Source organism: Cervus canadensis, chromosome 11, assembly GCF_019320065.1.
Source record: "Cervus canadensis isolate Bull #8, Minnesota chromosome 11, ASM1932006v1, whole genome shotgun sequence".
Classification (NCBI taxonomy): Eukaryota; Metazoa; Chordata; class Mammalia; order Artiodactyla; family Cervidae; genus Cervus; species Cervus canadensis.
In genome coordinates this window covers 60,073,283-60,089,528 of record NC_057396.1, presented here as the reverse complement: position 1 = coordinate 60,089,528, position 16,246 = coordinate 60,073,283, and the positions used below count along the sequence as shown (strand labels likewise).

At 38.1% G+C, this 16,246-nt stretch overlaps 1 protein-coding gene across 1 annotated transcript in view; it reads right to left on the bottom strand.

Annotated features, from left to right (window-relative positions):
- Positions 1-16,246, bottom strand: part of PDHX (pyruvate dehydrogenase complex component X) — a 71,895-nt gene that overhangs the window by 31,368 nt on the left and 24,281 nt on the right. The window contains exon 3 of the mRNA XM_043481358.1: positions 5,067-5,167. Within this exon, the coding sequence (XP_043337293.1) occupies positions 5,067-5,167 (101 nt within the window). The remainder of the gene's footprint in view (positions 1-5,066; positions 5,168-16,246) is intronic.

The window sequence follows — 16,246 nt, the reverse complement described above, 5'->3', positions numbered from 1 at the left end:
GATATAGCGAAGAAATTGACTGAATTAGAGAAACAGTACCAAAAACAATTATGATCTGTTGTTGTTTTTCTAATAGGTTTCCCAGGTGGTACGAGTGTAAAGAATCCACCTGCCAATGCAGGAGATGCAAGAGACACAGGTTCAGTCTCTGGGTGGGGAAGACCCCCTGCAGTAGGAAATGGCAACCCACTCCAGTACTCTTGCCTAGGAAATGCCAAGGACAAGAGAAGCCTGGCAGGCCACACAGTCCATGGGGCCACAGAGAGTTGGACACGATTGAGCACTACTTTTTGCAATATTCAGATAATCAATAAAGGAATTTAAAAAATCTGTTTTAATATATATAGATGTTAAAATTTAGAAAGAATTCTATTTTTGAAAATTGTTTTGAAGAGTAACAGCCTACCCCAAAATAAAAATCAATGACTGTATTGCCAGTCAATAAACTAAAATTTTAAAAAATTATGTTTAAATATATCCTAACATCTTACATCTTCTTCACCCTCAAAAGCATCCTGACTTGTATGACAAATTATATAGTAACCCTAAATATATTTGAAGCCAATCTTAAACTCTTCAAAAAAAGTCATCTTAATATTCTATTTTATTGTTATTTAATCACTAAGTCATGTTCAACTCTTCGTGACCCCATAGGCTGTAGCCCGCCAGGCTCCTCTGTCTACAGGATTTCCTAGGCAAGAATACTGGAGTGGGTTGCCATTTCCTTCTCCAGGGAACCTTTCCAACCGGGATCGAACCTGTGTCTCCTGCATTAGCAAGCAGATTCTTTACCAATGAGCCACCAGGGAATCCCCTCATTTTATTACTTTACCATTTAAAACATCTGCTATCTAATTTGCTGAATAATAAATTTAAGACTAAACTTATGAACTGATACATGTGTAACAGTTTAAGGTTTTTACATGACAATTTACCAGTGTGATTAAATGAGAATTTAATAACTCTCCCATTAACTTAATTGGAAATAAATCATAAAATTATCTATACTGGCAGCAATTATTCTTTATTAATATTATTAAGAGTGTCTAAGCTTGTTTTCTGGCTCTAAATGAGCCACCAGGACTTCCCTGGTGGCTTAGATGGTAAAGCATCCGCTTACAATGCGGGAGACCTGGGTTCAATCCCTGGGTTGGGGAGATCTCCTGGAGAAGGAAACGGCAACCCATTTCCCATCAAGAATAAGAATACAGTATTCTTGCCTGAAAATCCCATGGACGAAGGAGCCTAGTAGGCTACAGTCCACGGGGTCGCAAAGAGTCGGACATGACTGAGCGACTTCACTTTTCTTTTCAAGCTTTTTTTCTGGCTCTAAATGAAATATAATAATTAATATTTTATATTTAAAATGGAACTCAGATGTAAAAATTATGAGTACTAAGAAAAGAATCAAATCGGGGTTGGGGAGAAAATAAAAAACTCTCAAAGACTATGGAAAGAAATCCCTATGAAGAGCAAAACAGGTTATAATTCCTAATCTTTCAAACACGTGGGCAAACTAAAAACTGGAGTTTTATATCATCAGTTCAGTTCAGTTCACTCGCTCAGTCGTGTCCGACTCTTTGCAACTCCATGAACCGCAGCAGGCCAGGCCTCCCTGTCCATCACCAACTCCCGGAGTCCACCCAAACCCATGTCCATCGAGTCGATGATGCCATCCAACCATCTCATCCTCTGTCGTCCCCTTCCCCCCGCCCTCAATCTTTCCCAGCATTAGGGTCTTTTCCAATGAGTCAGCTCTTCACATCAGGTGGCCAAAGTACTGGAGTTTCAGCTTCAACATCAGTTCCTATGCAACATTGCTCTTTATAGCATCGAATCTTGCTTCTATCACCAGTCCATTCACAACTGGGTGTTGTTTTTGCTTTGGCTCCATCCCTTCATCCTTTTATACCATCACCTGCCTTTTATTTTTTTATTATTTTTTTTTTATTATTATTTTTTTTTTCCAGTGGGTTTTGTCATACATTGATATGAATCAGCCATGGATTTAATCACCTGCCTTTTAATAAGCTCAATTAACCAACTCCTCGATTCTGAAAGTAAGATTCTCTTACATGTATTCCTATAAAAATCATCTTATTATGGGTGCTAATACGAGAATTATTCCAGAGTGAAAGACAAAGTTCTAACTTGCGAATGGAAGGTTAAGAATGGAGGGGGGTAAAAGGCTTTAAAAATATCAGTAATACCACCTTAACTTCCCTCCATTTTTCCCCCTATAAAATTGCACACTGTGATATGAATATACTCCCATTCCTATTATCCAAAATGCATATGGAATACTAATAAAGCCACAGAGCTCTAAAGCACATACACACAGCCTTTGGCAAGCAAATAGCTATTTGTACAACTAAAGCTGTTATCAATCATACCGCCTCACACCACCTTTTCAGAGCTTTCGGGCCCAGGTGAATAGGTACTCCTGACCTAAGACATCATTATTAATCTGAAATGTATTACTAAGCACCTGAGTGAAAAATATTATCAATTCTGGAAGACTTCCATAGCCAAACAATCCAGAACTGAGGCCAAAGACACAGCTTGCCAAAAGTACACACAGCTGGGCTTATTACATGTGCTAATTTAAACAACGTTTTTCCTTTTCAAAATGCAGCGTAAATTAGTGAAAGAAACTATTTTTGGTAAGAACATTTACTTTTTTCTAGTTAAAAAGGTACAGAACTTTTTAGTCTTGCATTCATATTTCCTCTTAGGAAGTATTTTCAATAATGTGTTTTAACATGGCTATCAATAGGGAAGACAACAATTGAAAGGAATTTTGACAAATTAGAATGCAAAAAATAAAATATTAAGTATGACATCCCAAAGTACAGTCTCTGGACACAATGTACGAAAGAAGACATTATATCCATGGTCAAAGTGGAGGTGAGCTGGTGGCTCAGAAGAGAGACCACATAAAGGGACTACTAAGAGATGTGCAGCGTGTCTGTGTAAACCACGCTACAGAGGCACGAAGGGATGCTTAATGTCCAGTCACAGAAGCCAACACAAATTATGAGACAAATATACAGGCTGAGATGGGGGTAGGGTCACCGAGACTGATCGAATAAGTGTAATAATAATGGGAACGGTGATGTTTACCAACACTTGGTGGGTGACAGGCCTTGTAATGGGAGACGGAAATGGCAACCCACTCGTGTTCCTGCCTGGAGAATCCCAGGGACAGAGGAGCCTAGTGGGCTGCCGTCTATGGGGTCGCATAGAGTTGGACACGACTGAAGCGACTTAGCAGCAGCAGCAGCAGCAGGCCTTGTAATGAGCACATATGCATTATCTCAATCTCTACTATCACCCCATAACCTACAGTATTACAGCTACCTCCACTTTACTAGAACGCTAAAGAATTTGCCAATCATGACATAACTAATAACTGGCAGAATTGGTCATCTATATGAATCGGGTAACAGTGTGATTCCAGAGCCTGTAATCTTAGCTTCTATACCACACTATCCATTTACTGTCCTAGAAGGTCAGAAACAAACACGCCCTATCAGTGAGTATACCATGTAACCACAGACAGGCTTTATGCATTTTATTTCACTTACTTTTCATATAAACTCTAACATTCCACTATTTAAAAAAATGCCTATTATAGAAAATTAAGAATAGAGAGAAAAACAGAAAAAAAGAGCAGGAGAATCATTTAGTTCTACTACCCAAAGACAAACCTCAAATTTTTATAACACTTCATTCTAATCTTGTTTATATTTGTATTTTTATTTAAAGTTCTATAAGACTGTAATCACCATCTATATATAATTATAAAAGTGTTTTTCCAAAATTTTTTGAATTTTTGTTAACTTATAATGAAATCACATTTTTTCCTAGGAATTATTTTTTAATGGCTACATGATATTTCCTTCTGTTAATTAAGTAACCTCTCTTGTATTGCTACACATTTTTCTTGAAGGGCTATACTAACTTCAGCATTTAATAATACAACTAAAGTTTTCCAAGTAACAGCTTCATATTTTTAATTAGTTATAAAGCAAAGACTGTTCAGAGAAGTTTTCAAAATTACTACAGCATATTAAAACTTAGATCTAAAAGGAAATGACTTTGGTTTTACTAGACCCACAGCATATTTTCTTTTGCTCATGTAACAGAAAATATGCTATCAAAAGATATGACTGTCAACAACATGCAGTGAAATATTCCACATACATATCTTTTTAGGGCTTCCCAGGTAGCTCAGTGGTAAAGAATCTACCTGCCCAGGCAGGAGAGACAGGTTTGATCCCTACGTCGGGAAAATCCCCTGGAAGAGGAAATGGCAACTCACTTCAGTATTCTTGACTGGAAAATCCCATAGACAGAGGAACCTGGTGGATTACAGTCCATGGGGTCACAAAGACTCAGACACGACTGAGCACATAATCACAAATACATTTTTATGCAATTACATTTTAAACAATTGTAAAAATATAAAGGATGAATAGAACTCTAAGGATGAGGAGGTATCAGGAAACTTAGTGTGGCTATGAAACCCACACGCAAGACTCTGCATAGGACAACTTCACACATTCTTGTCTAGTGGAAGGAGATGAGCTGACTTTATACACTTTCCAGGCCTGGAAGTCCTGAGGATAGACGAAGATAAGATTTCTCGTTTTCATGAGATTGCAGTACAACATTTCTTAAAAAAAAAAATTTACCAATTACAAACTTGGAAACTGCAAGCTCAAGCTTTAACTATTGTTCTCTTTGTCTTTAAATTTCACCTTGAGCACTTCTCTCATCCCTCAGGTCAGAATGCTTCTCACTTTCCACTAGAGAACCCAAAATACTGAGCATCTTTATCACAGATGAAATAGTTCTATGTTGTCTGATCATCACTGATTATTATTAGACATCACACTGAAATATTTTAAACATCTGGATTTAAAATGTATATGCAGATAAAATACAACACACAACCATAACAACATAAACAAAGAGGTACAAATAAACACTAACTCAATTTCAAAGAACTTGACAGTTAAGAAACCTTCACCCTGTTGAAGGCAATGAAAATAAAAACTTACCACTATTCTGGCCAAGATGCCATCGTCGCTCGCATCTAGGGTAACCACAGCTTTGTCAGTCTCTATCTCACATAAGGCATCTCCAGCACTCACAGCTTCCCCTACAAAACAAGACTGGGTTGGTTTTGTTTTTTAAATATGAGTACTAGTTATGAGAGTTGGTGGGTGTAAAGTGTTTAAAACATGATAATAAGTATCAAAATACTCAACAGCTATTTCTGGGCTGTGGACTGACAAGTAATTCTCATACTGTGTGTATGTTTCTGTGTGTTTCCGTTTATGTGTATATGTATGATTTGTCACATTTTCCAAAAGCCCAATAATGACATAAGTTATATCTCTTATAATAAAAAGTGATTACAGAGATTGTTGAGCAAATATTAAATCACATTTTATGGAGAATAGTAGGGGATGCATATCCTCCTCTGAACAAATCAATTCCAGACCCCACAGTCCTTCCTTTTGAATATATTTTGACTATTATTCCTTAAGAAAACAGTTTTACGATTAATTGTACCTCTTTAACATCTTAAGCCAGTTCAGAAACCCTGCTGGCACAGAGCAAAAATGAATAAAAACATATGAAGCATGATGAGAGAAAATCAAAGCCACAGCTAAGGTCAAATAAGAAACGTTTCTGTGCCACAGAAATGGTATGGATATTCAAACATGCTGAGCAGAAACTGACCTGCTGGCTTCTGGATCTAGAAGCAGGTGGTACAGAGGAAGGGTGATGTATAGTGGTTTTCTCTGGCGCAAAGGGAACTAAAAGCAGGAATCGATTCTCACATCAGTTCTCTCCTTAAGGCTAGGGCTGGATCATGGCTCTACTTGTAACAGGAGACTGATCAAACAAGGAACCCAAACCTCTGACTAGAACTATGGCTTTAAATCAGAAGTGTGGGTCTGATAAGGTACTAACAAGGGAACGAAAACTACCTAAAAACCAGGAACAGAGCCAAGCCACCCTCTGGTTCCATTAGTGCATCTGCCAGTATACCAAATAACAACAAAATCCCTAGATTGAGGGTGGGAAGGGGAGACTCAGGGAACAGGTGGGAAGACATTGAAACTAAAACAAAAACATTCTCGTCAAAAGTAAATGGCAAAACAAAGTTCCAAAACATGAAGAAATTTAATGCCAAGAAGGAAAACCACAGAAATCAGGAATTGACTCAGAAATTCATTTCAGATGCAATCCGTTTAGTGCAACCCACCAAAGATTTTAAAATAAGAATCTTAAGGATGTTCAGAAACAGAAACAAAGGTATAAGATCCATCACATGAACAAGAGATTAAAAAAGAAAATTAATGTACAGAAACAAAACATTATCAGGTTGAAAGGGGAAAAAAAACTAAACTGGAAATTTAAGGTATGAAAAATAGAGTGAATGAAATCTTATTAAAAAAAAAAACAGTTAATTGATATATTCTACAGGTGAGGTAGTGAAAGAATGATTTAGTAAATTAAAGATAGCTTCAATGAACTACCTGGACCTTAATATGAGCAGACAAAAACTTAAGTAGAAAAGAGCAGTTGTGGACATAAATTGAGGCTGCAACGTTTGTCCAAGGAGTTCCAAGGGAAGAGATGGAAGAGAATAGTGGAGAAACAGTAACTGAAGAGATAATTGCTGAGAACTTCCTAGAACTGAAAAGAGACATGTATCTTCAAAATGAAAGAATACTGAATGAGTTTACAGTGTGGTGATCTATGATGTATTGACTAGGAGGGGACACAGGGAGTCTTGGAACTTGCTGGAAATATTCTGCATTGTGACTAGGTGTTGGTAACCTGGATACATGTGCATATAAAAATTAACTGAGTTTACACTTTGTGCAGGTAATACCTTGATAAAGAGAATTACTGCATACACATGACTCCACATTGTAGATACACTGTATCGAAGTTGCATACAGTCAACAATAGAAACACAATCTTAAAAGCTATCAGAGGGAAAAAAAAGAGATTACCTCAAGGAATGGCAGACTGAGAGCACACTTCTCAGCAGCTGCAATAGAGGTCGGAACACAATGGAGTAATATCTTCAAAAAGCTGAGGAAAAACAACTGTCTAGAATTTTATATGCAGCCAAACCACCATTCAAGAATGAAGGGAAAGTATTCTTTAGATACACAGAGGCTAAGAAAATTTACCACTTATTGATGAGCTACTACAAAATGCAGTTTATCAAAAAGAAAAGTAGACAGAGGGGACTCATGGTCTATGCAAAACAAGTTAGCACAGGAGAGGATAAACTGTTAACTACTAATCATTTAAAAGGTAATTTCTGAGGGGTTAAAAAAGTTTACAATTCAAACACTAAAAAAACAGTAAGATGGATAAGGTTATTTTTGGCTTGATAAAACATACAGAACTTTGATATAGACAGGAGAAAAAGATACTGGATAACTCTACATTCCACTGGCAAAATATAATTAAATATGTATCCTAAAAACGTGTATGCCAAAAAATATAAAAATGGAAATACAACCTACAGCATTCATAAAAGCAGGAAATATAGAAAATAACAGAATGTATTATCTAATTAAAGGCAGATGCATGAAAAGAAAAAAGCAAAGAATAAAAATAGAAAACACAAAAATGGCAGAAGTTCAAACATACCAGTAATTGCAATTAATACAAATGGATTAAAGCCACCTACTCAAAGTAAGAGATTATCAAAACAAATTAAAAAAACAAAATCTGTGTAAATGTTGCTTATAAGAAACAGACCTAAAACAAAAATAGAATAAAAGGAGAAAGAAAAATATAAAACAGAAACACACCCCCTTGCACACACACCAAAAATAGCTGGCATAGCAATATGAATAGGCATTCTCAATAAAAGAACATGAAGGAAAATCTAAAATGCTGAAATAACAAATATGCTCTAGAAGTTCACTGTACTAAAACTCCTTCACTGTATACCAAGATTTTCACATAGATGGTTATAATATAACTCAGTTAAAATAGTTCAGAACAACCAATACAAACTATTTTAATGAAATAAACTGTTAGGTATTTACTGAACACCTAATTGGCGCTCTTTGTCTAACCCCAGAGAGATTTTCCTACTTAACCAATATTTATTGAAAACATATTACGGCACTGAGGATTCAACAGTGAGGGGAAAATAAAAAACAAAATGGTTAAGATTTCTGACCTCATGAAGCTTCCTTACTATCTTGTGACAAATTAAGTGGAAATTACAGTGGGATTAGGGGAAGTCAGGATGCTATGGTAACAAGAGGGGCATCTAATTCAGTTTTTGGTAGGTGAGAGAAGGCTTTCTTTAAAAAAAAAAAAAAAAATCTGAGCCTGAAAAGATGAGGAGGAGGCAATCCAGTAATGGGGCAAGTGATCCTGGCAGAAGGCACAGCAGACCCAAAGCCCCTGAGGCAAAAGAGAACAGGGAACTTCTAAGGATCTGGCTAACAGTACCTGAGAGAAGCAACAAGAGGTGAGGCTGGTGAAGTAAGCAGGAATCAGACCCAAAAAGCAATCTTGTCTGTCACTCAGAGAAAGCTACTGTGCCAGATTATACAATCTCACATTACTTCTTTATCTGACACATTTCAGGGTAGTTACGACAGGTTACATTGCAAAAGGAAAGGAATCACATCCTAATACATTTCTGTTGTAACCATGGAAAAAACAACTAAAAGAGCAACCTAGCAGTTAAATCCTTCTTTTAGACACCTAGGAAAGAAATTCTTCCCATAGGAAAACTATGAAATAGTGTTTAGTCATTTGCGCTTGCCTGTTTCAAATTCCAAACACCCTTTGAAAATCGTTCACAAATTGTATCTCAGCCATATATCAACCTAGATCATTTTGTTCCTATTCCTGAATCCCTAGAGTAGTTGTAATTAATCACAAGTTGCACTATGAAATGTTATGTTCCTGCTATTAATTATTTTTTAAAAATGGGTTTTCCTCTATTTATCAAACTATGAACTTCACAATAGGAATAGGACGCACCTCAGGTGTTTCATACTCTGCCTCATTTCCTAGGACTCCAGGTAGTGCCTCATACATAATGAGTGTGAGATTAAAACATGTCAGGAAAAAATTGAAGTATTATCACAATTCCTCATTTCCTTATAAGGTATTCATCAATCTGTCCTTTAAACAAAGCTGAACAGTTTCTTTCAGTTCTACATTTGATTTGTAGCATGTTTCTGACATTTAAAAACTTATGTACCCTGTCTCCTTTTTATTTTAATTAAATGTACACCCATTCACAAAAAACAGACATACATATTAGCTCTATGAGAGTCCTGAGAGGGAGATAAAATTTAAAGAAACACAGAGAGAAGCATCTAATTATGTGGTGAACTTTCCCCAGGAACCACAGCAAGGTATAAAACATTGTATTATTATGTAAGGCACATTACCCCTAATATCACACAACTAAGGTTCAACATACACATCAATAATCAAAGATAAAGTGAATGCCAAAGAAAGATTTTGAGCCATGAGGATTCCAAATATACTCAGTTTCAGCCTTGGTCAACAATTTAGTGCTATAACTCGAGAGCCGGCAAGGCACAGGAGTTACACAGAGCTCTTCCAACACAGACACAGGTTTATTCCAAGCCCTGACACTTACTGGTAATTTTGACCAAGTTACTTATTCATCTCTCTCTGACTCTAAGGAAGATTTTGAATGTACAGCCATTAGGGAAAAAAAAGTCATGAAACTGCCAATGTTAACTCTTCACATAACCTCTTCAAAAAGCACTTCACAACATCTTTAGATTAAGAAGTTAGATATGTTATGAACGACCATTGGAACCAAAATTCATTCCAGCTCCCTACTGTGTGCGTACTGTTATCATTTCAGACAGATCGTTCAACACACATTTAGTACATAAGGCATTCATCAGTAAGCAAGGGGTGTAAACGCAGCAGAAAGATGTGGCTCTGTCCACACGAGTTCAGGGTCTGGAGAAGCCTGAGAGGCTAGTACAGAGCATCACGGCCGGCGCCAGGCGACAGAGGCTCCTCAGCTGCCGCGAGGAGGAGGCTGACTGTGGACGGAGCCGGCAGCCTCGCGTGTTCCTGCGTGTCCCTGCGCCATCGCCTCGCCGCGCGGGTCAGCAGCCGAGGTGGAGCGGGCCCGGAGCGAGAGTGCGGGCCCCAGGAGGGGCCAGAGCAGAGGCCCGCCCGGGGGCCGCTCCCCAGCACCGACGCCAGCATGGTCATCATGCTGAGCCTGTGTCCCGGTGGGCGGCTGAGGACTGGAGTACACGCAGGCGTCCCTTTCTCTCTCAGATTCTGGGTGTGTCCAGACCAGACAGTTACCGGTGATCTGTATCAACTAAGCACATTCTGTGACTTTGGCAACGTAATGCTGTTCGCCGAATGTTAAGAAAAGGCGTGTGTGGTGGTAGCGGTGGGAGCCCGCGTAAGTCACATCTACATGAACATTAAAGAAAACACCTCGCCTTAGTGTTAAATTGAACCATGATGACAACTATGATGAGAGACAAAAATAATTGTTTATCAACACAAATATTTACTAGCTGCCCCTATGGGAATGACACTGCGCAAGGCCTGATGGTAAATAATAATAAAACAGACCTGCTTTAAGAAGTTTCTAGTCTGACTGAGGAAGAAGACTAACAAGCAGGCCACGAAGTCCCACCCAGTCAGTGCCCAGGCAGCGCAGGAGGACGGAGAAGGGGCCCCTCCTCAGGGTTTGCCAACTCTTTCCATCACACGTGAAAAGACACCATTTGTATGCCCCAGGACCCCGGCCACTCAGCTCCTAGGCCATCTGAAGTCCTACTCTGAGGGCTTGAAGGCATGCCTAGTTGTTTGAGAAGGAAACTGCTAGGCAAAGCTAACCTCCCTTACATCCCCTGGCTCTTCCATTGTACTGCAATGCCCATCACACATGTGGCTAGTGGCTATTACACTGGACACTGCAGACACACAACACTTCCATCACCACAGAAAGCTCTGTTGAATAACATAATCTGTAATTCCACTCACCAACTCTAGAAGTCTGACATAACAGAAATATTAACTATAAATGTGAAATGCTATTCATAATGATGAAATGTGATTCAGCAATAAAAGGAATGAATTGCTGATACATGCTACAACATGGATGAACTGCAAATTCACGCTAAATCGAAGAAGCCAGTCACAAAAGGCTTCATAAAACATGATTCTATTTACATTAAATGCCCAGAGAAGGCAAATTTTTAGAGACAAAAGCAGATCAAGATAGTGATAAGAGAAAGAAGTGACTGCAATCAAGCATTAGGGAGTTTTTTGGGGTGATAGAAATGCTCTAAAACTGGATTTTGATGACGGTTTCAGAACTCTATATATTCACTAAAAATCACTGAATTATGCATTTAAAATAGGTGAAGACTACAATGTGTATATTATACCTCAAAAGCTGTTAAAATAGTAGTATATTGAAACAGCAGTTATTTGTGAAACACATATTTTAAAAATTTTCCATTTTAGCATCCAAACATGTATACAAATCCCCAGAAAAAAACAGAAACCAAAGCCATCTACAATAAAAGCCAGAGACCCATTTAACTTTCCAGTAGCACCTGGTAATAACAATTCAGTGATCAACTCATCCAAGACAGTTTTATTTCTGAATTCTATACACTATATTAGTTAGGTACAGTCTAAGTTCTGCTCAAAAATTGTTTGAAATATTCAGGATTCCCAGTCACATGACAGAAGGAAAGCCCACATAAAATGACAGTTTCTGACAGATAACAAGCACCAAGAGCGGCAGCAGTACCATGGCGGATGAAGCAAGTTCTACGTGGGTTCCAGATGCGGCCAAGTATCTCACCCAAGTGTTAGTATCTCAGCCTAGTTTTGTTCCAGTGTTTCAGGATATGCTCTTAAATATCTCAAGAAAGAAAACAATGCTTTTCATACCCTTAAATATGCTCTCACAAGAGGAGGGAACAAGATTTTCCTCCTTTGCTGTTTTAACAGACTTGACCAGTTCAGTTCTATTCAGTCGCTCAGTCATGTTCAACTCTTTGCAACCCCATGATTTGACCTTTAAATTGATGAAAAAATAATCTACATACACTTTAAATAAAAATATCTGATGCACACTTCCCCCATCAAATAACAAGCTTGTAATAAAAATGTGGAATTGCAGTACAATTCACCTTTCAGCAGATTTTTGACCTTTAAATTGATGAAAAAATAATCTACATACACTTTAAATAAAAATATCTGATGCACACTTCCCCCATCAAATAACAAGCTTGTAATAAAAATGTGGAATTGCAGTACAATTCACCTTTCAGCAGATTTTGAAATTGTACATGTTACCTAGCACTTTTGAACTGTTTTCTCTACTAACTTAATGATGCATATTCTTTACTTAATCCTCAGACTGAAATTAAGTATTGTAATATTCATTATGAAACTACTTTTCTAACACTCATTAGACCAACAAAGTGGGAATAATTTATATGCGGTATTATTGCATGTTTCCATGTGATGATAGTGGTTATCAGGAGGCTGTGACCACTTGGCTGTACAAGAGTGAACAGAAGTCCCTCACCCACTCCCTGTCCGTGAAATGTGCACTCTGCTTGCCTTCCCAGCCCTAGAAGTGCCCACAGACATAGCCATGAGATAGAATTCTGGTGCTGAGATCACCTGGACAGTGTATGTGACTGAGCCCAGTCAAGGCCTCTGTATACTTTTAAGATTCTTGCTGGTGGTGTGGGATTCAACCCAGCCTGTGGCCTCTCATGAAAGTCCCCTTGCTTATTAAACTTGCCACGTTATCAACCTGGAGCCTCTTTCTTCCATTTCTTCCTACCCTCCATGTATGAAGCTGATTTCAGATGGCATTCAGGAAACTCCTGAAAAGGTTATGAAACACTATGACTTCAAAAAAGAAAAGGAAACTGAGTTATCACAGAACTCTGAAGTCAAGGATTTATCTTAGATATCATCTAGTTCAACTCACTCCCAGATATTTCATGGCAGAGTGGGAACCCCAAAGGACAAAAGGACAAATCCAGGCCAGAGTTTTTTCCATTGCACCCTTATTGCCTTGGTTTACCACACACACACACACACACACACACACACACACACACGCACATAACAGTTGTGAATGACAGAGTCTCCGATTTTCAAGAAATGCCAGTTTGTAAGACCCAACTGCCATCCACAAAAGGTTATCAGATCATTAGCCTTAGCTTAAAAATAAACTAGATTCAAAATTACATACATTATTCTTTTTCATGAAAAAAAAATTCAATCCTCTTAAATGTCTGAAAGTTTAAATGTTTTAATTAACAGTAGTCATACAATAAAGATCTCAATATAAAAATTTTTCTAAAGGTAGCTAGTAAGAAAAAAGTATATAAAGTTTTCTTACAGAATATAAATGCTTTTAATACATAATGATAGAACCAAGTTGTGTATCAAGCACTAAACACTATATATAGTGTTATATAATCCATATATAATCCTACCCATGTGTACAATACATATGTATAATGTAAAAGCCATATATAATCCTACCCATGTGTACAATACATAAAGAACTAAATTATGCTCACACACACCAAAAAAAATTCACAAAGGTGATGAACTTAAAAAGAAGCCAGTGAATTACGGAGAACCAAGGATTTAGACTTCTATTACTTATGTGTACTGGTAAACATTTTTCCTCAGTTGGCAGAACACAGAATTTTAAAAGCAACCATCAAGGAAAACAGCCTCCAAGGGCTTCAAGTACATCCTGGCTTGTCCCATATGAAAACAGCACGTGTAACCAAAATTAAAAAAGAACAGAATGATGAAACCATTGTCTCCTGGCTCTTCATCATACTCACCATATTCTAATGGCTGTGAAATCAGCTGAAAGACCAAGAGATAAATGTGGTCCAAAGAACCCTCTTATCTATTAATACTTGCCCCTCAGGTCTCCAAGTGTGAAGAAATTTAATCTTTTTATAATAATCTTAAAAGGCTGGTCTGTGTCTGAATCATTATTTAATGACACCAACACTCTGTCATGCTGAATATGGAAATAGCCAAAGCTCTGTAATTCATCAGGAAAAAAGAAAGTTAAAAATAGATTCCAACTGACTGCATTATTAATAAAGGTGGAACTTTCTTAGACACTGATAATTATTCTAAAAGGTGGCAGCAACCCTGCAGAGCCAATGGCTCAAAATACTTCCTAATGAAGCACTGGTTCTTTCATTTACATGACATTTGTCTTTCTCAAATTCCAGAAAAGTCTCTCAGTTTTTTTTTGGTTATTACCTCTTCCTTTCTCTTTTTGTCCATGTGGAATTCTTCCTATTGGGTTAGTAGAGGATTCTCATTCTATTCTTCATGTCTCAGCTTCTCTTTTATATTTTCTACTGCTTTATCTCATTGCTGCATGCAGAATAATTTCATCAGGTTGGACTTCATGAAACCTTTGGTCAATCACGTCTACACTTTAACCCAAACCTGAGTTTTACATTTTCTAATTTTGGAGACAATATTTTTCATTCCTAGAAGTTCTACTTGTCCTTTTCAAATCTGTCTGGGTTGTGTTTGTCTTTTTTCATAGTTTCAATTCCTTCTCTTACAAGTTTCATCATTTCAAACATATGTTTTGATATATGCAGTAATTCCAATTAACTGAAGTTCTTGGAGGTCTAATTCTGCTGCTTGTTATGTCTAATAATTTTTGCTCCTAAAAGGCAGCTTCCATGTCAATTACTAAATTTGGAATTGTGAATTTGTGGTTAAAGTGGGACTTTATCTGGGAATCTTGTGTGAACTGGCTTAGAGACTATGTTTTCCAGAACAATGGCATCTGCTAAGTAACCCAGGAAGATTATCAGTCCAGGATTGCTTCACCTCTACTTGTGTGTTCCCAGAAAATGCAAATACTACAAATCTGAACCCCCAAAGCCTCATGAGAAGAGGCCTATGAGAGAACATTTTCAACAGAGTAGGCATTTTAATTCCAAGTCAAACAAATATATTTGTCTGTTAGCATATGGCTTTAAAGGGCTTCCCAGGTGGCTCGGTGGTAAGGAATTTGCAGGAGACCTGGGTTCTCTCGCTGGGTTGGGAAGATGCCCTGGAGAAGGAACTGGCAATCTACTCCAGTAGGCTTGCATGGGAAACCTCATGGACAGTGGAGCCTAGCAGGCTGCAGTCCATGAGGTCACAAAAGAGCCTCCTTGTGTCATACCTCCCATCTCCTATACTGGCCCAATCCACAGATCCAAACTCCTGCTGCAAGGCCCATTCTATCATTTATCTTATTGCCTTTTTAGCACCCCAGTCCTGCCCCTTACCCACAAAAACTGGGTACTTTTCTCTCGTACTTCCAAGCTTGTACTTCCACTTGCAGCCTTCTTCCCAACCCCAACACTTGCCATCACTGCCATGAATGGCTCATTTCCTGGAATCGCAGCACAGCCCTGTCATAGTCTGAACTCCTGCCCACCGCCTAAACTCTCTCTATACCACTTCATAAGCACTAGGCTGGACCATTCAATACCAGCATTTGTCTGGGTGACATCTGTGCCCACTGAATCACACAGGGACCCCAGAAGTCGTTTCAGGGCTACTCTCTGGGGTCAGTCCTCCCAGACCATGTCCTTCATTCTCGGCTCACTCTTTCCTCTTCTCTTTCCATGTTTAATGCTTGGTTTATCATTTCTCAATCTGAGGCATAATAATGGCCATGAGGAACTCATTTGGTCAATATCTCTATACATCTGTTCAACACACCCTAGTGGAAATTCAACTCCCCAGAAGTTTACTATGTTGCAGGAGTCAAGCACAGGGAGATGGCTAAAAGAAGCCATCCCACAGTCAGTACCTGGTACATGGCAATGACAACAGAAAGGAAAAAGGAAAGAGACCAGCTGCCAGAAAAATAAAAAGTCTCCTTCTCCAACTTCCTCCACAGTAATTTCTCCTCTGTTCTTTTGTACCATGAGCACTGCAGCATCCTCATCTCTTTGGCCTTCATATACTTAGTCTTCTTTTTTTAAGCACCATACTAAGTATTTAAAATCTGGCAAAATAAGTATTTACAATAATTATTGTAATACTTAAGTTGTATGAAAACAACCTATGTGATCATCAACAGATAAATGGATAAAGATGTGAGATATATACTTAAATACATTATTTAATG